The sequence below is a fragment of the Alnus glutinosa genome, chromosome 10 (genome assembly GCF_958979055.1).
Source record: "Alnus glutinosa chromosome 10, dhAlnGlut1.1, whole genome shotgun sequence".
Classification (NCBI taxonomy): domain Eukaryota; kingdom Viridiplantae; phylum Streptophyta; class Magnoliopsida; order Fagales; family Betulaceae; genus Alnus; species Alnus glutinosa.
In genome coordinates this window covers 5343063-5367923 of record NC_084895.1, presented here as the reverse complement: position 1 = coordinate 5367923, position 24861 = coordinate 5343063, and the positions used below count along the sequence as shown (strand labels likewise).

The 24861-nt window shown below is 41.3% G+C and overlaps 1 protein-coding gene across 2 annotated transcripts; it reads left to right on the top strand.

The window, feature by feature from the left end:
• The first annotated feature begins 1776 nt into the window (after positions 1-1776).
• Positions 1777-23181, top strand: LOC133879568 (serrate RNA effector molecule-like). Of its 2 annotated transcripts, none has more exons than XM_062318182.1 (12): positions 1777-2253; positions 3648-3748; positions 7166-7223; positions 16528-16602; positions 16723-16797; positions 16937-16984; positions 17239-17307; positions 17413-18216; positions 18307-18352; positions 18507-18793; positions 18895-19074; positions 22778-23181. In XM_062318182.1, the coding sequence occupies exons 1-12, from the start codon at positions 1910-1912 to the stop codon at positions 22836-22838; spliced, it is 2148 nt and encodes a 715-aa protein (XP_062174166.1). In that variant the 5' UTR covers positions 1777-1909; the 3' UTR covers positions 22839-23181. The 2 variants fall into 2 exon arrangements, with proteins under 2 accessions (XP_062174166.1, XP_062174165.1); XM_062318181.1 differs by having other exon boundaries at positions 1780-2253; positions 3648-3772.
• Positions 23182-24861: the final 1680 nt, after the last annotated feature.

The window sequence follows — 24861 nt, the reverse complement described above, 5'->3', positions numbered from 1 at the left end:
AAACATTTTTTTTTTCTCCAAAACAAGTTTAAGAACCAAAAAATTTAAAATATTGAGCCCTCCATAAGGTCTAATTTCATGAACTAAAACAGTAATGCTACACACAGTTCAACATCTTCAATCTCACATTTTTTGACGTGACTTTTAAAATCATCATCGAGTATGGAATGATTCATTATTAAATTTTGATTAAATAGTAATTTTAAAAGTCACGTTAAAGAGTGCGATAACAAAAATGTGGAAGTGAAAATATGTGTAACATTACTCAAACCGAAAACACTCTCACAATTCAGCCTTGCACGAGGCAGGACTTGGGCTGCTGGCATGAGCTTGGTTCATGCTAGTCAAGACCCAACCTTAAAGATGCTATTCCAACCTAGAGGAATTGGATGGTCCTACTTCCGATGCAAAGAATATGATCTTCTTTATTTCATTAAATGAAATGGATATTATCTATTTCAAATGAAATATCAGAATTTGAAATTTATGCATTTAACAGTGTATATGAAGTCAATATTGACACACACATCTAACCTTATTCCCCTGCACATAAAAAAAACACCAGCAAGTAGGGCTATACAAGTGGTTGCGGTTAGCAGTCATTGGCTATAACCGCTAACCGCAACCACCTGAGGCGGTTATTGAATTTTAACAACCACAACCGCTCTACTTAGGCGATTAGTAGTTATTTTATAATCGGCGGTTAGCAGTTATTAAAACCTATAACCGGTGGTTGATAACCGCTTTTTATACGTGGACTTTTGGGCCAATTTATGGGCTTGTTTTACTTATTATTATTTTAAAAAATACTTATCAAATAAGTAATCGAATGAGTCTATGTCATATACATTGACAAAGGTACTGTAATCCTCAATTCCCTGTAAAATTAAATAATATATACCAAGAAAAGTGTAAAGGACTTATCAAATAAGTAATCGAAAGAGTCCATGTCGTATTCATCGACAAAGATACTGTAATCCTAAATTCCCTATAAAATTAAACAATATATACCAAGAATTCAAGAAAAGTGTAAAGAATTATATCTATATACATAAATGAACTTGAACAAAGAAAACGGTATAAGTTGAAGCAAGCTTACCAATTCAAATACCTATTTGGCCGATGAGATTTCCATCAAACCCCCTTAATTTGTTACCTTAAAGATGAACGGTAGGACATTGAAAAAAATTGAATAAGGCACCAGAATTTTTAGATTTAAAGGCTCAAAGGTAGTGATTTAAACTTTTTGCAGATTTTAAGATATTGATAATAAATTGTGATCCCAAATATAATATTTGCTTATTATCAAATAGAATGAAATTTTTAGAGCAGATGAAAGATTTTTTTTTTAATAAAATTAAATACATCACTTTGTGTATCAAAGTTATTTTTTTATATTAAATATATAATATAAATATTTATATTATTTATATATAACAGTAGGCGGTTATTAACCGCCTACCTCTAAAATTGCTAACCATTTCGTTCTAGGCGGTTAGTAATTATTTATAATTGCCTTTAAAAGTGGTTATGATGTAAAATTATAAAAATTCCTTTCCATATAAATAACGGGTTTCTTTCCAATTAATTTTCAACTGGGAGGCACCGGTCGCCTGTTTGTACATGCCTACTATAAAGAAGACGGTTGCATTGGACGCATAAAACAGTACTTTTTTTGCACCAATATTTTGTGGCTAACAGTAGGTTTTGACGAGTGAAAAATATTTTTGGACACGTGTATCCACGTGAGTGGCAATAATTTCCCATAACCGAGAAGTGCTCAAATCCCATTCTCATTTTATCGCATCACATGTCCTGTCGCCCCGCATTCTAATTCTCTATTTCCATGCCTATCAAATCAGAAACCCTCACAAACTCCTAAATCCAATTCTACCCTAGGGCTTCGTTCATGGCAGAGGTGATGAACATGCCTCCCGACGCTGTCGACCAGTCTCCCAAGCCCTCCGCCAACGACGACGCGCCGCCGCCTGTGCCTGCGCCCGCGCCGCCGCCGCGCAGGAGGGACAGGAGGGACGAGCGGGACGTGGATCGGCCACCGGCCCGCCGTGATTACTACGAGCGGAACGCGTCGCCGCAACCGAGGGATAGAGAGAGGGACTACAAGCGCCGCCGCAGTCCCAGTCCCCCACCGTACCGTGACCGCCGCTACTCCCCACCTGCACGCCGCTCGCCCCCGCCTTTCAAGCGGTCCAGGCGGGGGAGCCCCCGAGGCGGCTACGGACCGGAGGATAGGTGATTTTTGGCAACGTTTGAGTGATTAGTTGGTGCAATTTGTTTATGCATGTTGGGTTTTTTGATTGTGATTGATGATGGATTCTTTTTCGTTGTTAATTTGCATTTAGTTTATTTCCTCTGTCACTATGCATTTGATTAGAATGTATCAGGCCTACGTACAGCTCACCTCATCACTAGTTGCAAAAAACCCACTAACATTGTGATCACTCAATAATATTAGGCCTATTACTATATCACAACCCGTTTTAGCAAATTAACACGCACAATCAATGGAAGACCAATTACAAAAAAAATATTCTTACATAGAGTTCGTATCATCATACGGTTTTAAGGGAGTGAAAGGGCCATTTTGGCCCCAATCCATGTAGAAAAGATGCTAGTTTGCTGCTTGTGGAACCAGGTTGTGGCTGAATGGATGGTTTTTAGGGCATGTGGTTCTTGAAATTGTTGGAAATGGTTTGCCACTGATGGTGCTATTGATATTAGGTTATGGTCCATTTGGGACATAGTAGCAGTACAATGTATTTTTGTTTTATGGTTCGTGACTGGGAACCATCATAATGTTATCTTTGGTTCGGGAGAGCTGGCCAGCTGGGAACCATCATAATGTGCCTGTTTATTTTGAGAATAGCCCAATGCTTTCCGCTGTTCTGTTGTATTGTCTGCGTTGTTTATAGAGGAGGAAATTGTTTGATGGGGTACAATAATATGGAAATCAGTTTTTTTTTTTTTTTTTGGAGGGGTGGGAATATCAATAGTTTTATATTGCGCTGTTGCTGATATAAATTAGTTTTGACCTCCACAGTAGTTCCCTCCCCCTTTCTTCTCTGTTGCCCTTTGTCTTTAGGTATTTGTTTGAGGTTGCTGAGAAAGTTGATGTGTTTTACATGGCGGCCTTGAGTTGTTTTCTGCAATAGAATGTGTTTGTAGTACGAAGTCAACATGATAAGTTAGCATATCCTTTTTTAAAAGATAAAGAAACAGAGGGGGGTAGATTATGCTTATAGTTCCTGTATTATGGCTTTTTTTCTTTTTCATTTAATTTTTTTTCTTATTTATTTGATGAGCTTGTGGTTTTGATTAGTTTTTAATAATTTAGCTTACTAATTATTATTATTATTATTTTATTTATTTTAAAAAGTGGAGTAGGAAGTCAACATGATAAGTTAGCACATCCTTTTTCAAAAGATAAAGAAACAGAGAGGGTAGATTATGCTTATTGTCCCTGTGTTATGGTTTTTTATTTTTATTTTTATTTTATTTGACAAGCTTATTGTTTTGATTAGTTTTTAATAAATTCGCTAACTAATTATTATTATTTTTTTAAAAAGTGGATCAATGTTTTGCATAATTTGTTTGGTTACTTTTACCTTATGTTAATGATTGTTCAGGTTTGGCTATGATTATCCTGGTGGATATGAGCGTGGGATGGGGGGAAGACCTGGATTTACCGATGAAAAGTCTCATGGTCGGTTTATGAATCGTTCAGCAGGTGCATATCAAAATGGACCTTCTGGTATGTATGTTTTTGGTTTTGCTTTGCGTTTGCATGCGTGGAAGCTCTTGGATGATAATCACATGCTAATGTAGTTTATGTGTCTTTTTTGGAAGCAAAATCTCTCCATGTTTCATATATTAAGTTAAAAATTAAATATGCAATATGTGCAGCGTGTCTAAAGTTTCAAGCACGAAAAGAAAACCAATGAAAGGTTTCAAAAACAAGAAGCTGATCTAGATTAATGGAAGTCTGATGCAATAACCATTGTCTATGTGTCTGCATCTTTTTCATGTGTTTATACATAGAATTATACTCTTTCATTGATTTATTTGTTTTATGTTGCCTTTATGCCCTGTTAAGCATTAGGATAATTGATGGAGCAAATCATATTGCTTACCAGATACAATGTGAACAAATATAACAGTATGTGGCAATGAAAATTAGTTCAGTATTTGTGCTACTGAATTGATTTTCATTGCCTAAAAAAAACTACATCTTTAAATGTGATATTATTGTAGAAACGGTATATATTAGATAGTTAGAGAAAATTTTCCCATTGTTGTAAAATGTTTTTTGTCCTCATCAGTAATTTAACAACCAGTTTGCCTTAGACCATTGGCAAGCATGAGGGTGATTCTTGGGTTAAAAAACAATATCGTGAGAACACATTTTTTTTTTTTTTTTTTTTTTTTTTTAATTTTAAATTTTTTTTTTAATCGAGATCATTATAAGCGTAAGGTGTCCCAGGTACACATGAAATATATATAAGAAAACACCTAGCTTGAAGGAAAAAAAAGAAAAGAACAAGGGAATCATGGTAACCAGTCACCAAATGAGAAATAAAAGCAATTGTCTAAAAATATAGAGTATTGAAAAAAAGAACTTAATCTCCTCCAATGTTCTCTCATGGTTTGAAAACTTTTGTAATTCCTTTCCCTTTATAGACACCACAAAAGGCACGAAGACACCATCTTCCACACAACAGCATTTCGAGCGCTGCCAGCAGTCCATCAACATGCATACAAGTCAACTACTCGTTAGGTATAACCCTAGACAACTCAAATCGGTTGAAGAAAACTTCTCATGAGGCATAGGCAACTGCACAATAGAGAAGAAGATGATCCATGGAGTCCCCATTCCTTTTACACATATAACACCTGTTGACCATGATGACATGCTACTTTTTAAGGTTGTTTATGGTGAGGATTTTTCTTAGGGCCACCGACCAAGCAAAAAAGGCTGCCCTCAAAGGAATCTTAGTCCGCCAAACATTCTTTCAAGGGAAAAGAAAGCCATCATTACAAGCCATGACACTGTAGAAGGATCTAACATCAAACAAACCTTTTTTGGAGGGGACCCATCAAAATATGAATAAAAACGTTTCTAGATCTTAGAAATATAGGTTCATTGATAGACTTGAATTAGGAAAGTTTGGAAAAGACACATGTATTTGTTATAAGGGTAAAATGCACCTACACCACCTATGATTTGGGTTGATTCTTTGGCACCCCATGGATTTTCAATTTTTCTATTCACACTCATTGCGGGAATCAAGTTTTTCTATTCAGCCTGGTACCTCCCCCTCCTCTTAAAGCATTAGCTGCAATTTTTGCCTTTTCTAATTATGCCCACCCAAATTCAACGTTTTCAATTTTCTACTTTGGGGTCCTTTACCTCCAAGGCAACATCACCACCAAATTCGCTGCCACATGCCAACTGCACGCAAGCGCACCCAAAACCAGAACACTTGCAAGCGAGCTCTGTTTTGTCTAAGTGAGTTATTTCACTAACCAAAAGCCAACTGTTTATAAAAAAACCAACTGTTTAAGATCCAAGTAAGTGATCAAACTAAAGGTTTCTTGCAACCACCTTATATTTCCGTACCTTCTAACTTGCACTGAGTAGAGAAAAGTTAGTGAAAATTCTTATATATAGGCTAAATGAAACCCACCAGACAGGTCAAGACGAGGATCTCTCTTTCTCTGTACAACTGGAATTTCAACGACATAAAAAGCAGCAATTTTGAGCCCAAGACCAGCACCAGCAGTTCTCAGTTGAGGACTCATGGGATTGCATGCTCGCAGGCCACAAAGCCACTACTTCGGTTTGGCGGACCTTAGCCCCACCTGCCGGCTGGCCTTCTAGTAGCTTCCTATTTGTTCTGGACTCCCTCTCTCTTTAGCACATCTGTGCTTTGCCCCCAATCTCCCACAACTATCTCCCCCCATTTGTCACCTTTTGTCTGCTGGACCCCATTCCCTCTCTACCTCAACCTCCTTTCAACTGAGCTGTCCTCGCTGCCATTGATTGCCAAGCTGGATATCCTTCCTTGATTTTTGTGCCAGATCCCTGTTCCTCTGGTTTGGAAGTGATTCTGCATCTGAATTTGGCATCCAGGACCTTTGTTTGCTTGAAGCACGACTTGACTCTTGTTTTCTTGTGTCCACTGGGCCAAACAAAGAACCGGCTAGCTTTTATGGGTAGCGGCGATGATGAACATGGTGGTGGTGGTGGCGGAGGAGTGGGAGGTCGTGTGGGGTTGGACTAGCTTTGGGTTGTCTTGGTGCACGTCAAGAAATCCTCAGTTGTGTTGCCAAAATTCCTCTCTCCCTCTCTTTCTTTAAGTCCTTTTCTCTCTCGGGCCAACCCTAAATCTAGAAAATTGTAAATGTTGGTTTCAAGTGTGGGCATAATGGGCTAGAAAAAAAAATTGGTGTCAATGATTTAACGGGAGAGGGATGGAAGTGATTGATAAGAAAAATTTGCTACTACAAGTTTGATTAAAAAAATTGAAAACTTTTGGGTTGTAAATATGATTGACCTAAACCACGGTGGTGTAGGTGCATTTTGCGTTTTTATAATCAATAGAGATCTTACTATATAGATTTTATTAACTGAAAGAACTTGAAAAAGTTGGATCTATTGGAATTTTTTTTGAATTGATGCTTGGGCTTGGAAAAAAAAGGTTATTGAAAATATTCTTTTCCCTTCCAGTCCAATGTGAACCAAAATATAGTGAAAATGTTTTGCAACCAAAGAAGTTTATTGCTCCTACAATAGTAGTTGGAAAATCAATTATTTATTTATATTATTGAACCTTTTTTTTCATGTTTTTTTGGGATGATAATGAAATTCGAACTCAAGAACTCAAGAAAATGTTTTTCATGTTTTTTTCTTACAACTGTAGGACTACTTAGTCTAGTGCTTTAACATGGGGAGATTTGGAAAGCATACTTATGTAATATAAAATTTCAACCCCGCCTCTCCCTAGTAACTTACGCCAACAATCTCATGCAAAAGAAAAAAGAGGAACAACACCCTCCACCCTGCAGGCGTCCTTATATTGTGTGTTAATTTGTTTATTTTCTTTTTTTGGGGCTGATTTTTTCTGTTGCCTTTTTTTTTTGGCAGACTTTGAATCAAACCGTGGTGGTTATGCAGATTCATCAAACACAGCGAGCACACAAAGGTTAGATCTTTATGTATCAACTCTCTTGATCGTAGATAAAAAAGTGCATAGTTTACCTTGTGCTTTTCCTTTTTTTTTTTTTTTTTTTCGCATGGAAACGGCATCTCCTCACCCTGAAATAAACAAAGGACTTTCTGAGTGATTATATTTAACCATCAAGAATGTTCAAAATCAAATTAATAAAGAAAAGATTTACTTATTGGGAAAAAAAAAGTAAGCAGTTTTGTTGAAAGCGTGCCTAGGTATGCATCAAGTGCAAAGTGCTAGAGGAAAAGCGATTCTTACTTCTAAAGTGAAGTGCCTGTAAATAAGCGCATCTAAAGCAGAAAAAGCATGCCCTTTTTTGCAAAGAGCCAAGCATTAAAATGCATGCTCTTTGTTTTTAATTTAATAGTTATGTAATAAATTATAAATAGCCATTGGATGTGAAGCCAATCAAAATTTATTGTTGATTAGTTATATCCACTCTGTTTTAAAAGTCTACTACAACAGTCACAATTATGTTTTTATTTATATATTCATAAAAAAAAAAAGCTTAGAAGAAGAAGGCATCAAAAGGCGGAACAAATCATCTGCCCCCTTTTCTGCGCAAAATTTCTTTTTTTATTCTTTTCTACGAATTTTTTTCAGAGCAAAACAAAGAGAAAATACTCTAAAAGTGATATAAGGTTTAAATCAGAATGTATATGAAAACAAACAGGAGATGCCATTTAAATGAAAATGGGAAGTGTTGGGATCATTCATTCAGTTTAAATGATTATCGTTATTGTTTAATTGTTTAGTAGTTTAACAATATAGTTATCCCAAGAATTTGGTTGTTTATACTGAACATATAAGTATTTAATAGTTTAGTTATATTACATTATGTACACTGAGGATTCAAATAACAGATTCTGCTAGGTAATACTCTTATATAGCAAATCTGAGGAACAAAAATTGACTTGACTTGTGTTAAAAAAAAAGCTGTGCTTTACTTTGATTAGGTGTGCACTTGCGCTTTGCACCTAGGCTCCATGAGGCCTTTGCATTTAGTGACCCTGGCGAGTTTAACGACACTGGAATTAAAAAGTAGAGGACGGTGAGTAGCCATTTGGCTCTCAAAAAGGATAGATTTATATTTCTTACTTTGATGCATGATCTTCAACCCAACACTATATTAGGACAAATTGGTTATGTTTTGATGTTGAAAGGTTTAGGAATGTTTGTGTTTTATTAGGATTCAAATTTGGCACTGGAATGATTAGTTTTAATTCAAAGGTTCTAGAAGGGATAGTACATGCACTCACGTACCCATATTGGATGCAAAGACTATTGATGACTAGTAGTTATGTGAAGTCATCAATGGTGTTTGGAGTGTTCTCGACGATGGAAACTGATCTTTGGTGATTCGTTGGTTCCGATTGGCGAGCATAGAGATGGAAAGATGATTTTTGGTAGAGGCAAAATCGTTTGTATTCTCGGTTCTTGATGGGGAGTCTGTTACGCACCTATACTAGACGGAACAAAACCCTAGCAGCAAATCAGGGTGGCGGCTGAGATATGTATGGAATGTAAGGGAGGAGATCGTGGACTTGGGGAACACGGTTTCAAGTTTGGAAGGACTAGGAATAAGGGATGAGATGCCCATTAGCAGTCTAAGAGTAAGTCTAAGAATAAGGGATTATATTCCCAGTTAGTACCGGATTGACAGCAGAATTGTAGGAGAGTAAATAAGGGAATTATACTTTCCCTAGAATAGGCTAATTCTGTATTCTTTCTATAATCATTTGTATCCTATTTATAGGGATTATTGAGGAGGAATAAGACATGCAGAAATTAACCAACAAACAACTTCTCAGTTGTAGGAGGCAGGGGTACCTCGAATACCCCATATTCCATTCCCAATTTTCATCATAGGCAATCCTAAGAAGACCAACCCGGCGGCTTTGCCCCTTTCCAAACCACTCACTCGATCCCAAACACATTCCCTAAACCAGGCCCATAACAGCTTGGTATCAGAGCCAAGTTGCGAGATGTCGGATAACCGAATCGAAAGATTGGAGAAGGAACTGGGATCAATGGAGGAGAGACTCAAAAAGCAAATGGAGGAGATGATGGCGGTCCTGGTCGATCGGCTCCAGGCAAACAGAACAGAAGATCATGACAAATCCGCGAGTTCCTCGGGGACGAGCAAGACAGCGGGCCGTTCGGAATCAAGCAATTCCTTCCCAAAGGTGGCTAAACTGAACTTCCCAAAGTTTGACGGCACGGAAGACCCAACCAGTTGGGTATGTCGGGTAGAGCAGTTCTTCGAGTTTCAAGAGACGGCAGAGGAAGACAAAGTAGCCCTGGCGGCCTACCATCTTGAGGGGGAGGCGCAGCTGTGGTACCAGCTCTTTAAAGAGACTGAGGAGGGCGCTTCGTGGGAACAATTGAAGGAGGGGCTCCATGTGAGATATGGTCCTACGCAGTTTGATGACTTCTTTGGGGACCTCACCAAATTACGGCAAACAGGGACTGTTCGAGAATACCAGGGACAATATGAGCGCTTGCTAAGCAGGGCTGGAAGACTGTCAATAGCCCAACAAGTTGGAGGGTTCATCAGCGGCCTCAAGGAGAATATTCGGCCAGAAGTTCAAGCCTCCAGGCCTAGCACCCTCACTGCTGCCGTAGGTCTTGCAAGATTATATGAGGCACGACTACTGTCTCAGCGGAGAGGACCAAATCTGTTCGACTCTAGAAAAGGCATAGGACCACCCAATGCGCCACCCCTGCCATCCGCAAATTTGGTGCGAAATCGAGGCCCAGCAATCCGGAAATTAAGCCCGGCCGAATTGAAGGAACGACGGGATAAGGGTCTCTGCTTTAATTGCGATGACAAGTTTTCTCCTGGGCACAGGTGTAAGAAACTTTTCTTGATTGAAGGAGTTTATGAAGGGGAGGTTGAGGAGTCAAACCAGGAAGAGGAACGGGAAGCAGGAGAAGAGGATGATTTCGAAATTCCAGAAATATCACTCCACGCCATCTCAGGGGTGCCCAACCCTCAAACTATGCGCATCTCGGGTATGATCAAAGAGGCTCGAGTGATCCTGTTGGCTGACACTGGGAGCACGCACAATTTCCTCAACACGAAGCTGGCCGAAAAATTGGGCTTGGTACCGGACAAGCACACGGCTTTTGAGGTAATGGTGGCCAACGGAGAGCGACTGTCCAGCAGGGGGAAGTGTTCGGCGGTGCCAGTGCTACTGGAAGGCACCTTATTCACTCTGGAATTTGTCTTCATCGACCTCCAGGGGTATGACGCAGTTCTCGGGGCTCAATGGCTGAAGACCCTTGGCCCAATTCTCTGGAATTTTGCTTCTCTGCACATGAGTTTCATGTGGCAAGGCCGGAAGGTGACACTGGTAGGAGTCAACTCACCTAGGAATAGGGTGCTGGAGGGACCCAAGATGCAAAGGGAAATCCGTCGATGTCCGGAGGGTATATTACTCCAACTTATGGCAGTAGAGTTGGGGGTGGAACAGCAGTGTCCGGGTGTAGGTAACCCTGACTTACAGCGAGTCTTGGGTGAATTCCGGCAAGTGTTTGATGAGCCACGCGACCTCCCACCGGTTCGCAGCCATGACCATCACATTCCCTTAATCCAGGGCTCTTCTCCAGTAAAGGTACGTCCCTACCGGTATCCCCATTATCAGAAAAATGAAATAGAGAAACTTGTCGTGGGAATGTTGAACACAGGGATGATCCGAGCCAGTACCAGCCCGTATTCTTCTCCGGTACTGTTGGTAAAGAAACAAGATGGGTCTTGGAGACTATGTGTGGACTACCGAGCCCTCAATCGAGTGACCATCAAGGACAAGTTCCCAATTCCAGTGATCGACGAGCTGCTGGATGAGCTGCGGGGAGCCCAATACTTTTCCAAATTGGATCTCCGCTCAGGCTATCACCAAATCCGAATGCGGGAGGAAGACATAGAGAAAACAGCGTTTCGCACGCATCATGGGCACTTTGAGTTCCTGGTCATGCCGTTTGGGCTCACAAATGCACCCTCGACCTTTCAATCGCTAATGAACGACATCTTTGGAAACTTCTTACGTAAGTTTGTCCTTGTTTTTTTTGATGATATACTTATCTATAGTCGTTCTTGGGAGGACCACTTGCAGCATCTAACAGCAGTTTTTGAGGTTCTGAGGGCTAACAAACTCTATGTGAGACAAGACAAGTGCAGCTTCGGGCAGCAGCGGGTGAAGTACCTTGGTCATGTTATTGATCGGGAGGGAGTGGCAGTAGACCTGGACAAAATTCAGGTAATGCTGGCCTGGCCAAAACCACAAACGTTGAAGGCACTTCGGGGCTTCCTAGGCCTCACCGGATACTACCGGAAGTTTATTCAAAATTATGGCACCATAGCCAGGCCGCTAACCCAGCTCCTCAAAAAAGACGCCTGGGGATGGAATGTCGAGGCCGAAGAATCCTTCTCTCGGCTTAAGGAAGCAATGACCAAGGCCCCGGTTTTGGCCCTACCGGATTTCTCTCAGCAATTCATCATCGAGTGCGACGCTTCCGGCTTGGGCATTGGGGCGGTATTGATGCAAGGAAAACGACCCATCGCCTATTTCAGCCAAGCACTACACGGTCGGAATCTTACCCTCTCGGCATATGAGAAAGAAATGTTAGCCCTGGTTACCTCAGTAAAAAAATGGCGACCCTATCTTTTGGGTCATCGTTTTGTGATTCGGACGGACCATCGCAGTCTTAAATTCCTATGGGACCAGGCCATAGCCACGGAGGCCCAGCAGAAATGGCTTCTCAAGCTCATGGGGTATGATTTCCTCATTGAGTATAAGAAGGGACAGGACAACAGAGCAGCGGACGCACTCTCTCGGCAAGCGGAAGGAACCCTCTCAGCGCTTTCCGTCCCGGTGCCCCGCTGGGTGGAACCTATTCAGCAGGAAGTCCAACAAAACCCTGAGCTGAAAGCCTTGGCAGAAAGGATCCAGCAGCAGGAGCTCGAAGGACCGTGGCACTTGCAGAATGGGCTTATATACTTCAAGGACCGGATCTACCTCAACTCCACCTCGCCCCTCACAGCAGCCATCCTCAGTGAGTTCCACAACAGAACCCATGAGGGTTACCAAAAGGGGCTCAAGAGAATCAGGTCGGTTTTCTATTGGTCGAAGATGAAGCCACAACTCCGGCACTTTATCAAGAATTGCGATGTCTGCCAGCGCCACAAAGCGGATAATACCAGACCAGCCGGGCTGCTGCAACCCCTGCCCATTCCAGAACTAGTTTGGTCAGATATCTCCATGGATTTCATCGATGGACTCCCTGCTTCCTATGGCCGAACCACTATTTTTGTGGTTGTCGATCGCCTTTCCAAATATGGACACTTCACTCCCCTGAAGCACCCCTATACGGCAGCACAAGTGGCGCAGGTCTTCTTTGAGACCATCTTCCGTCTTCATGGTATTCCTTCTTCCATTGTTTGTGATCGGGATCCAGTATTCACGGGGACTTTCTGGCGTGAACTCTTTCGTCTCCATGGAACTAAGTTCAATTTTAGTTCCGCCTATCATCCCCAAACAGATGGGCAAACAGAGGTCGTAAACCGCACCATTGAAATGTACTTACGGTGCTTCACAAGTTCTTCACCAAAACAGTGGGCTAAGTGGCTTCCCTGGGTCGAGTACTGTTACAACACGGGATATCATTCGGCCACTAAGAAAACCCCGTTTGAGCTTGTTTACGGACGTCTCCCTCCCCCCTTACTGCCTTACACTCCGGGTACCACCAGGTCTGCCGCTGTTGAAGAGACCTTAAAGGCTCGAGATGTCATTCTCAAGGAGGTACGGCAGCAGCTGTTGGAAGCACAGAACCGGATGAAACAGGTGTATGATAAGAACCATACGGAGCGGGAATTTTCCGAAGGGGAGTGGGTCTATTTGAAGCTCCAGGGGTACCGGCAAAACTCAGTACAGAAGCGCCAGCACCCGAAGCTTGCTCCTAAGTTCTACGGACCTTACCGAATTGTCAAGAAAATTAGCCCTGTCGCCTATCGTCTTGCACTTCCTCCCAAGGCCAAAATCCATGATGTCTTTCATGTTTCCGTTCTCAAGAAGTGGATAGGTGTTGGGGTTCCAGTCCAAGATGATCTTCCCCTCATTTCCGAAGACCGACAGTTAACTCCACAAGCCATCCTGGATCAGCGACTCCAGCAGGGAAATTCAGAGATATTGGTACATTGGAAGGAGCTTTCCCCCGCAGATGCCACGTGGGAACTTCTCTCAGACTTCAAGCTTCGCTTTCCCACTTTTGCCCTTGAGGACAAGGGTCATTTTAAGCGCGGAGGAGTGTTACGCACCTATACTAGACGGAACAAAACCCTAGCAGCAAATCAGGGTGGCGGCTGAGATATGTATGGAATGTAAGGGAGGAGATCGTGGACTTGGGGAACACGGTTTCAAGTTTGGAAGGACTAGGAATAAGGGATGAGATGCCCATTAGCAGTCTAAGAGTAAGTCTAAGAATAAGGGATTATATTCCCAGTTAGTACCGGATTGACAGCAGAATTGTAGGAGAGTAAATAAGGGAATTATACTTTCCCTAGAATAGGCTAATTCTGTATTCTTTCTATAATCATTTGTATCCTATTTATAGGGATTATTGAGGAGGAATAAGACATGCAGAAATTAACCAACAAACAACTTCTCAGTTGTAGGAGGCAGGGGTACCTCGAATACCCCATATTCCATTCCCAATTTTCATCATAGGCAATCCTAAGAAGACCAACCCGGCGGCTCTGCCCCTTTCCAAACCACTCACTCGATCCCAAACACATTCCCTAAACCAGGCCCATAACAGAGTCGGTGTTGCGGGTGGAAGAAAGATGAAAGATATTTCCACTGAGGTACTCCTAAGCAACTAGTGCACTAAGTGGCTGGTGTCGATGATGGAGGAGCTGATGGGTTTCCCTGGAGATTCAGATTTTGTTAAATCTTTCAGGGAGGGGTCAAAGGTGTCAATTGTTTGTAGAGTTGAGAACAAAAATGGTCGGTTTTTAGAGGCAGCGGCCTATGGAGTGCGCGGACAGAGAGGGTTCCTTCTTGTTCTTGAGGGGCGTGGAGGATGGGGTTGGCTCAAGTTTGTTGGTGAGCTGCGAAAGGCTAGGGAAGCGTGGTTTTGGGTCTTCTTTGCCGGCAGAGAAGGTAGGTGGGAAGGTGGAGCCAAGGACGGGGAAGGTTTTGAATTGTAATAGTTCTTCGATTGTGGAGGTGGTGTGGGCGGAATCGTGCTCAGCTGCAACGGCATTGTTTACGTCGTCAAGGCGGGGGAATCCGCTGGGCAAAGAACACGTGGATAGTGTTAGATTGTTGGGTTTTTCGTCTGATGGTCTGCAGGGTAAGGACCGTCTTTGCTTTGTCCCAAGTGATGTTGCGTGTTCTGTTGTTTTTGCAGAACAGGAGCTGTCTTCACAGGCAGATGTGAAGGAGACACTGGGCGTCGAGCACCGAAAAGACTGAAGGAAGCAAAAGCCCTAGCGTGACGCGCCTCCATGTGCCACCGCTAGGGTGGGGAGAGAGGAAGAGAGGCGAGGGGTTGGGAGAGAGGAAGAAGGCTCCTCATATAATGGGAGAAAGGGGTGGGGAGAGAGAGGAAGAAGTCATTATAATCAGTTTCTTCTTGTGTTCTTAGGAGCGCCTTACGCTTTCAATGTGATTGGTTTATTACTTATCAAAAACAGGTTCTCTTTGTTGAGCAATTCAAGTTTCTTCTAGTCAGACGCTTCTGCTTTTAACTTGTAGAAGTCCTTGTTATACTTTCCCTGTACTTTGTGCTTTGCACCTAGGCACTATGAGGCCTTTGTGTTTTAAGTGTGCCTTGAGGTCTTTGTGCTTGAGTTTTACCGTGAGCTTTTAACAATATTGTTGGTATATAATTTTTCATACATTTTTTTTTTATAAGAAATCAAAATATTATTAAAAGCGTAAGGCACCCCAACGTACACTATAAATATACAAGAGAAACCACCTGCATAGTAGGAGTAAAAAGAACAAGGAAATCATGATAACTAATCACTAAAGGAGAAACAAAAGTAGCTATCCAAAGATACAAGGTATTAAAACAATAAAGATTTAATCTCCTTTTGTATATTCCAAGTGTACTAAAACAAAAGTAGCTATCCAAAGATACAAGGTATTAAAACAATAAAGATTTAATCTCCTTTTGTATATTCCAAGTATACTAAGGGGCGCCTTACGCTTTTAATGAGATTGGCTTATTACTTCTAAAATAAAATAAAATAAAATAAAGATTTAATCTTCTTCATAGTCCTCTCACAGTATTCAAAATTTTTGTCATTCATTTCCCTTCATAGACACTACAAAAGGCACAAAGACACCATCTTTCACACTGCAACACTCTGAGTGTTGCCGGTAGTCGACCAACAAGCATACAAGTTTACTACTTGTATAGGCATAACCCATGATGAAGAAAACATTCCAAATGGCACAAGCAACCTCACAATGAAGAAGATGGTTCACGGACTCTCCATTCCTTTTACACATGTGACACCTTTCTGCCACAATGACATGCCATTTCTTGTGGTTATCTTTGGTAAGGATCTTATATAGGGCTGCCGACCAAACAAAAAAGGCCACTCTCTACAGAACCTTAGTCAGGCAAACAACTTTTTATACATGACTAGTAGAAATATAGATGCTAAAGACTACTTTACTCAATCTGTCTTTTCTTGTCTTGTAGAAACATTTGTGAATTATTTTAATTGATCCAGTTAGAGTACCAAAGCTTGCAGTGCAATTTGAATCTTTTGAAATTTTCCCATGATAGTATTCTTCTGGATAACTGAAAATGCCTTTCTCTGGACTCCCTCTGAGCTGTGTTGAAGTGATGTCTGAATTTAGTTATGATGGAATTTAATTGAACTTTAGAACTCACATAATAGTCATACTTCATGTTTCTGGTATCCGTTCTGACTTTATCAGATCTTTACAGACTTTTTGTTTCATTTTATGTGTCTTGTAATGCTGAGATGCAGACCCACTTTAGTGCTATTTGTATACTTGCTATTATGTACTTGTGTTATGCTTCTTTCAACATGACAATATTGTTTATAGAAACAAATTTAATTGCTCTCATATTTTTCAAGTTTCCCTATTTTCTTTTGCCCCCTCCCTTTTGTGTGTGGTGGCTTTTCTATTATAGTTGATGAATGTCTTGTATCTTATCCTCATTTAACTTCTGCCAAAGATGTTATTTGTTCAGATGCATATATTAATGTGATGCAATACACAAATTGTTTCAGGGAGGGGTTGATGTCCTATAAGCAATTCATTCAGGAGCTTGAAGATGATATCTTACCTGCCGAAGCTGAGCGTAGGTATATTCTGGGAAGTAAAATATGTTTGAATCTATTTTTTTTTGTCCGATCATTTGCTAATTAATTGATAGTTTATTTATTTTTTTGATCAAGGAATGATATGTGCTTTTGATTACTTAGGTATCAAGAATATAAAACAGAGTACATTTCTACTCAGAAACGTGCTTTCTTTGATGCTCATAAAGATGAGGAGTGGTAGGTTCTCTTTTTGTGGTGTTGATTTTAATTGGTTCTTTTTTGACTGTTATGGTTCATCAATGAACTAATTTTCTAATGTCAACTGTTTATGTAAATATAGTTTTTTTTAACTAATTATATTAATCTGTCAATGAAGGTTGAAAGACAAGTATCATCCGACCAATTTAATTACTGTCATTGAAAGGTGAGTACGACTTAGTTATCTATCTGAAGAATGAGAAACACAAAATCCTTTTTGCATAAATTGATCTTGTATGGTTAAGACGTATTTTGTGTGAAGGGCTTCTTTTTTTTTTTTTTTTTGTGCACACACAAACGGATAAATACACATGCATATTTACCATACTAGATTAATATATGGGCTTAATAACTTTTGAGGGTAGTTAGTTGGACATACTAATTAATATCTTGTTTGGTCTTTAATTCTATGCTTTGCAGGAGGAATGAACAAGCTCGAAATTTGGCCAAGGATTTTTTGCTTGATTTGCAGAGTGGAACACTTGACCTGTACTCTCTCTCTCTCTCTCTCTCTCTCTAAATAAAATAAAATGATAGAGAACAGAAACTTTGCATCTTCCTAGCTGTATGACACATCCGTCTTTTGTGATGTAGAAATCCTAGTGTTAATGCCTTGTCATCAAACAAATCGGGGTTAGCTAGCGATCAAAACTCTGATGATGAAGCAGAGGCCGGTGGAAAACGAAGAAGACATGGTAGGGGACCAGTTAAAGAAAATGATTTTTCAGCTGCTCCAAAGGCCTCCCTTGTCAGTACTGAGCCTAGAAGAATACAGGCAGATATTGAACAAGCTCGGGCCCTGGTACGCAAACTTGATTCTGAAAAAGGGGTTGAAGATAATATTTTATGCAGTGTTGGTCATGACAAAACTGACAGTGATAAGTCCCATGGTGGATCTGTTGGTCCAATTATAATTATACGAGGCTTAACATCTGTAAAAGGCCTGGAGGGTGTCGAGCTTCTGGATACTCTTATCACGTATCTATGGCGGATCCATGGTTTAGATTACTATGGCATGGTTGAAACTAATGAAGCTAAGGGTTTTAGGCATGTAAGGCCAGAAGGAAAGAATTTTGAAGAAAAAAGTAAAGCTGGGGCTGATTGGGAAAAGAAACTTGACTCATTTTGGCAAGAAAGGTTGAAAGGTCAGGATCCCTTGGAATTAATGACTGCTAAGGAGAAGATAGATGCAGCTGCTGTTGAAGGCGTGGAGCCATTTGTTAGGAAAATAAGAGATGAAAAGTATGGATGGAAGTATGGCTGTGGAGCCAAGGGCTGTACGAAGCTTTTCCATGCTTCTGAATTTGTGCATAAGCATCTGAAGCTTAAACACTCAGACCTTGTAATGGAACTGACTTCGAAAGTGCGTGAGGATCTCTATTTCCAAAATTACATGAAGTAAGTTTAACTTTTGTTTGTTTGTTCATTCATTGTAACTATTGGCAGTCTTTTATGGATGAGGTGACGAATTCCTTATTATATATGCAGTGATCCAGATGCTCCGGGTGGAACACCTGTCATGCAGCAACCTCAGGTATCTTTTGCTCATGTTGTATGTTATACACATATGGGGCAATAATAAAAATATTTAAAATCTCAAACTATTACTAGTTTATCATGTACAATTGATCCAATATATGCGTGTTACTTCTGTATCTTATATGATGCATTACATGACCTATTTTCAGAAGGACAAGCCACAGAGGCGGAGACTGGGTATGGAGAATCGATTGAGAGATGACCGTGGCAACCGGAGGGATCATGAACGTGTTGACAGGATTAATGATGGTGAACGGTTTGATAGGAATGAGAATTCCCCTTCCCGTGATCGACAATCTAAACCTGGTGTCCTCGAAGTAGGGAATCATGACGACTCAATGTATGATGCATACAGTGGGCAAGCCATGAGTGGTGTTGCCCCATTTCCCTCAGATATACCTCCTCCACCAGTTTTAATGCCTGTTCCTGGTGCTGGGTTGGTTGCCCTTTCATATCATACTTTACCTTCTTGTTCTGAAACATTTGAAAGTTAATTTTGCAATTTATTTGAAGTCTCACCCGTATTGATTATTGCAGGCCTTTGGGACCCTTTGTTCCTGCTCCTCCAGAAGTTGCAATGCAGATAATACGGGAGCAGGGAGGGCCATCATCGTATGATGGCAGTGGCAGAAAAATGCGACCTGGTCCTAATATTGGGGGGCCGACACCAATTATTGTTCCCCCAGCTTTTAGACCCGATCCTCGACGGATGCGAAGGTATGTGATCTTATGGATATTTCTATGTTTCTGGGTTGTCAATCTGCTCAAGTGCTCACCAGTAACGTTTTTGTTCAGTTATTCCTGTTTGAATGCAAATTCTTTTGTTTTATTATATTCTTCTGTAAATTTTCTTTTTTGCTCAGTTATTCCTGTTTGAATGCAATTCATTTCTTTCTCCCTCTCTATCCCTCTCAGCAGCGCGTGAAGGTGTGCCCTGCTAGCCTTCTGTGTTGGTGTTTCAGTTTTCTTTGTTCTCTGTTTGTTGGTTGGTTGGTTGGCTGTTACGGGGAGATGTTGTCGAAGATTTTTGGTGAAGCTGCTGAGTTTTTTTTTTGTCTTTGAATCTGTTGCCGTAACGAAGTCCACCATGGGGAGGTGTTTTTTTTTTTGGGTTGAATTGAAATCAATTGAGTTCATCCTAGAGCCGTGGGGAAACTCCTCCAGGTTATGAGTAGTAGAATGCAGGAAGGGTTATCTCTGTTCAATTTCTTTGGGAGGAGTTTTCTGGCTGCTTTCGGTGGTTTAGACATGGCAAAAATTGAAAACAGTGTGGGCTTCCTTTGTAAGTTTAGGGACTAGTGTGGGTCCTCTTGGGCCAGCTGTGCAGTTACCATTATTGGTGCTACATGGCCATCGAAGGGTTTAGTGGTGGCGGGCGAAGGGGATTTGTCCTTATTCCTAAAGGCAAGAAAAAATTGGGATGGTGTGGTTATGTGGAAGTGATGCGGTACTTGCTGGTTCCGTATACCCCGGTGTACCAAGCTTCTCCAGCCGTCGTTTAATCCTCCCCGGAGCTTCAAAATGTCCCCGCTCGTTTACTTATGTGGTAGCTGGTCGTGGTAGTCCAATTAGTTTCAACAAGAGGGGTGCTGGATGGGCCTGTAACGGTGAGCTAGAAAGTACGACCCTCTCGACACGCCTAGTGTACAGTTGCACAACTGTCTAGTGTTGTTGGCGTTCTTTGTCTCTACCTCTGCACGAAAAATGGCAAAGCAAAATGGGAGGGGCAGAAAGGTGGGTGTACTGTTCTTCCTTGAGTGGAAGCTACATAAGGCCAAAAAGGTATGTCTTTAGTACTCAAGGAAATCGAGCGCTAGGATTGGTATGCGTTTGAAAGTCTACGCAGACGAGAGTGGAAAGCATTATGTGTCATGGGGAAAAGCTTGGTCAATTCCCACATGGATCCCACGTGTTAGCAACTCTTATAAGGCTTTAGAGCAGGTTGGGTTGGGGGTAAATCATCCATTATTTGTCCCAATGATTCGGGCCCAGTGGTTTTTGCAAGACCAAGTCAGTTAAAGCCAGCCTCTTTTAAGGAGCCCGCTGTATTAATGGGCCCACAACCAAGCTTTCGCAGCCCACCTTTTCCATTTTGTGACGAGTGGGCCTCAACCCAGAATATAGTGTTGGTTTGGGCCTCGCTACTGTGTCACCCGAAGGTCCAGATACAGGGCAACAACTTGCATTTGTTAATAGGCATGTGGCTCGAGTTACGTTGCTCGGGTCATCGCTCTTTCTCGGGCGTTAGGTCCTTTTAGACCTAAGCGAGTTGTTGATGCTTTGTCTCTCTATTTTTTGATAAGTAATAAAAATATATTGAAAAAAGCGTAAAGCTCCCTTAAGTACACATGAACAACCAAACCAGCCGAAAAAAAAAACCCAACAAACTCGCTAGACCCTAAAACCCAAATCCCACATGAACACTACATCATGTGAATCTTGCCTTTCCAACGTGAGAGGGTGCGCTTGCATCGCCGTAGTTAATAGAGCTTTTCAAATTCAACAGCTCCCTCCTACCTTTGGTCTTTTGGTGTGCTACCATTGTTTCCCGATGAAAGTCCTCTTCATTCAATGGCATCCATGATTGCCAAAAACATATCCTCGCCCTCATCACTATCCATTGCCCAATCCAAGGGCAAGTCGGAATGTAAAATATTCAAAGGGTAAGGGGATTCTCCATCTTCCCCATTCCAAATCTCATTGCCTTGATCCCACACAATGATGCTCTGTCTCTCTTCTCACTGCATCTTGCCGGAATTTGTAATGTTGAGGAATTGTACTTCCAAGTTGGGACGAGATCGGACAGAGACCATGTGTATGGCCACAGTCATGCCGGTGGCCGGGTCTTCTCCACTGGAGATGGACTTTGAGTTTTGTTCCTTCTGTCGCAACTCGCCCACATCTTCTTGCACAATTTTGCTCTCGTTCCAGGATGGAGACAGTAGGCTTCGTCCACTGGATGCTTTCTCTAGTGGGGTTGTCGGCAAAGTTGAGAGTGATAGTTTGTCTCGATCAGATGATCGGGTTGGTTCTGTTTTTCGTTCTTGTAGGGATGAGCTTTATTTTTCTCAGCTAACCAACATAGCCGAGCTTGACACCACTTGTCCAGTTTTTTGCGGTTTTTCTTCTTAAAAGGAGGGTGCCCTCTTTTGTCGTCTAAGTTAATTCCCTTCTTAACTCAACCCTTCATGTGAGTAAAAATGTTAAGTCGGACTAAGTTAAAAATGCATGTATAGGTTGGAAATTTTTTTGGGGGTTCCTTATTAAGGCTTTGAAAAGGAGGTTTCTGAGTTTTTTCTCTGCAATTGAATCCAGTTGCAAGGGTCATAAAGGAACACCAGGATCCATAAAAAAGAGACAGGGAGTAGTGTTAAATGAGTTAGGGAACTAATTAATTTGTCTTGCTCAGTGAACTGTGACTCCAAAAAGAAACCGCCCAAACCCTGTCCTACTCGGTCTTGTGGTGAAGCTTCTATCCCATTATGAATCTGAAAATTATTAGTTGGAATGTTAGAGGTCTTAATGATGCAGGGAAAAGGGTCAGTATTAGCAATTTATTGAAAAACTGGAAGCCTGGCGTAATGTGTTTTCAAGAAACAAAAATGGAGTAGATTTTTGCCAGTGTAGTCCGAGGCATGTGGGGTGGATCTTTCATGGGGTGGACTGGCATCGACTCGTATTCTCTTAATGTGGGATAAACACAGTGGAATGCATTGAAGAGGCGGTGAGAACTTTGTGTATCTCTTGCAAATTCAAATCTATTTTGGATCAGTTCGTTTGGGCTTTTCCAAGAGTCTATGGTCCCAACGCTGATTCTGAAAGGCAGAATCTGTGGGAGGAGTTGTCAGGGGTTTTCTGTTGTCAGCTCATTTTATTCGAACAAATATAGAACCAGAAAGGTTAGGGCGTCTTGGTTAACCTCTACCGTGTGGGAATTTTCAGACTTCATTTCAGAGCAGGGGTTGATGGTATCCCGTTGGCGGGAGGTTCTTTCACATGATCTAACAATCAAGACCCCCCTTCTTTGTCGAGGATTAATAGATTTCTAGTGTCTCAAGAGTCGGAAGAGCATTTCCCTTTCTTGATTAAGCACCATCTTCCTCGACCTCTATTGGATCATTTTCCCTTATTGCTTGATAGTCCAGGTATGTTTAGAGGTTCTAGATCATTAAAATTCGAGAACATGTGGTTTAAAGCAGAAGGTTTTGTAGACATGGTGAAACAGTGGTGGGACTCATCAGTTCATTGGACTATCCTAGTAAATAATAGCTCTTCACATCAGTTCATTGTTAATATCTTTGTTAACTTGAGCTTCTAATTTTCGTAGGGGTTTTTAGTAACTGTAGCTTCTATGAAAGTTCTCTGATTTTGTGATTTTGTGAATGTGTTTCTTGGTATTTACTTGTCTGTGGTGGTGCAGTTATCAAGATTTGGATGCTCCGGAGGATGAAGTCACCGTGATAGACTATCGGAGTTTGTAAAGCCTCTCTCACTAGATTGGCCTTTTTCCCCAAATGCACGATCGCCTCGGCTTCTCCGTCGAATTAGAGAGTAATCTTCTTTTTAGATTGACATTGAGAGTGGCTTCAATCTGAGAGCCGGTAGTCTTCTATTTGTACCAGTAATTAGCTTTGTTTGGTTTTGAACTTCCACCTACAGTACTTAACACACACTCCCAGATTTTACCATATTGTAGGCCGTTAGGGTTTTTCAATTGGCATGTTATCGGGTAAATAATGACCTATTTGAACTACTAGGATGTGTTGATTTCAGTTGATCTAGTCCAATTCAAAAGATTTTGTGATTGTCTCGCCAAAAATAAAAGATGATATTTGTGAATGGAATTTATATATTTTTGAGTGAAAAGAAGACTTTCTTTAGAAACGTTTTCATGGATTGGAAGCGTGCCTTTTCTTGCGATCAAAATTATAATAGGTCTTAGAGCATTACTAGCAGCTTTCCTATGAGTTCCCTTCCCTACATTTTAGGGAAAATGTTAAAAAAGTCAAAAAAACAATCCTACAGCAGCTTCCCTTTCCTTATATGTTTCCTGGGATTGCTACAGTGCTTCTCAATGTATTGGGAAGCACTGTAGCAATCCTAAGCATTTGTTTATTCATAAAAAAAAAAAAACCTCTCTCCTCTTGCCCACGATCTGTGCTTCCTCTCTCTCTCTCTGCAAATCCCAAGCATCTGTTCTTCCTCTCTCTCTCTGTGCACATCACCGCTCCTCTCTCTTCGATCGCCATCTCTGCTCCTCTTTTTCTTATGCCTCTATCCATTTCGACAGCTTGGGCACCACCACCGGCTTCACCTCCTTGTCACCACTCCGATCCCACGATCTCCTCCACACCAATACGACCAACAGCCCGATCACCACAGCCAACGACGTCGTCGCAATCACCACCGCCGAGTCTGACACTGACCCACCAAGCGATATCCCCTGCGCCGATTCCAGCGTCCGTCCGAATCCCCCATTGTATCCATTGTATCCAATTCGATCTTTTCCCCTTGACCCTCATCATCAATTTATCATTGCCTCGCATCCTTCGCTCCCACTTGATTTTCCCCCTTCGCCCCCTTCACCACGCCAATTTCCTCTCCAGTCTCTCCACACCAACCACCAAAATGACGAAACTGCCCTTCCGCTTCCTTCTCCTCTCCCACAGCTCCACCGAGATCAAAACCCTGGCCATCACCTCCGACACCCGCCCCATGATCCTTTTCGAGAAATTCGGGTTCACCCACACCGGCCGCGTGACGATCTCCGTTTCCTCCGTCTCGGTGTCCTCCTCGCTCTCCATTCTGCAGCTTGCGTGACGGAAGGGATGGCGGCATTGTGTGTGACACTGTGACGGAGAAGACGAGAGAACGAGAGAGAAGAAAAAGAAATGAATAAAAAACAAAATGGAAAAGTAAAAATTAATATTTTAATGATATAGGGAATGGTAAAGAGAAGCTGCTGGTGGGGTATTTTTTCATAGGGAAGCAAAAAGTAATTTTATTCCTTACATTTAGGAAAAATAGATGGGAAGGGAAGAGAAGCTGCTAGGAATGCTCTTAGAGCACTAAGAGCACTAGCAGCAGATTCCCAACCATTTTCCCTATATTTAGGGAACAAAACTACTTTTTACTTCCCTATAAAAAATACCCCACAATAGATTCCCTTACTTTTCCCTATATCAATTAAATATTATTTATTTGCTCTTATTTTATTCTTTTTCTCTCTTTCCTACTTTTTCTCTCTTTCCTATATCAATTAATTATACTTCTTTTATATTAAAATAATACATAGGGAATGAATAGTAGACATGTATACATAGGGAATCACTATTCATTCCCAACTCCCTCATCTAAATATAGGGCATCTGCTGTGGGAGGTTTTTTGATGTTTTTCATGAAATTTTCCCTAAATATAGGGAAGGGAACCAATATAAAGGTAACTGCTACTAGTGCTCTAACAGCAGATTCCCAACTATTTTCTCTATATTTAGGGAACAAAAC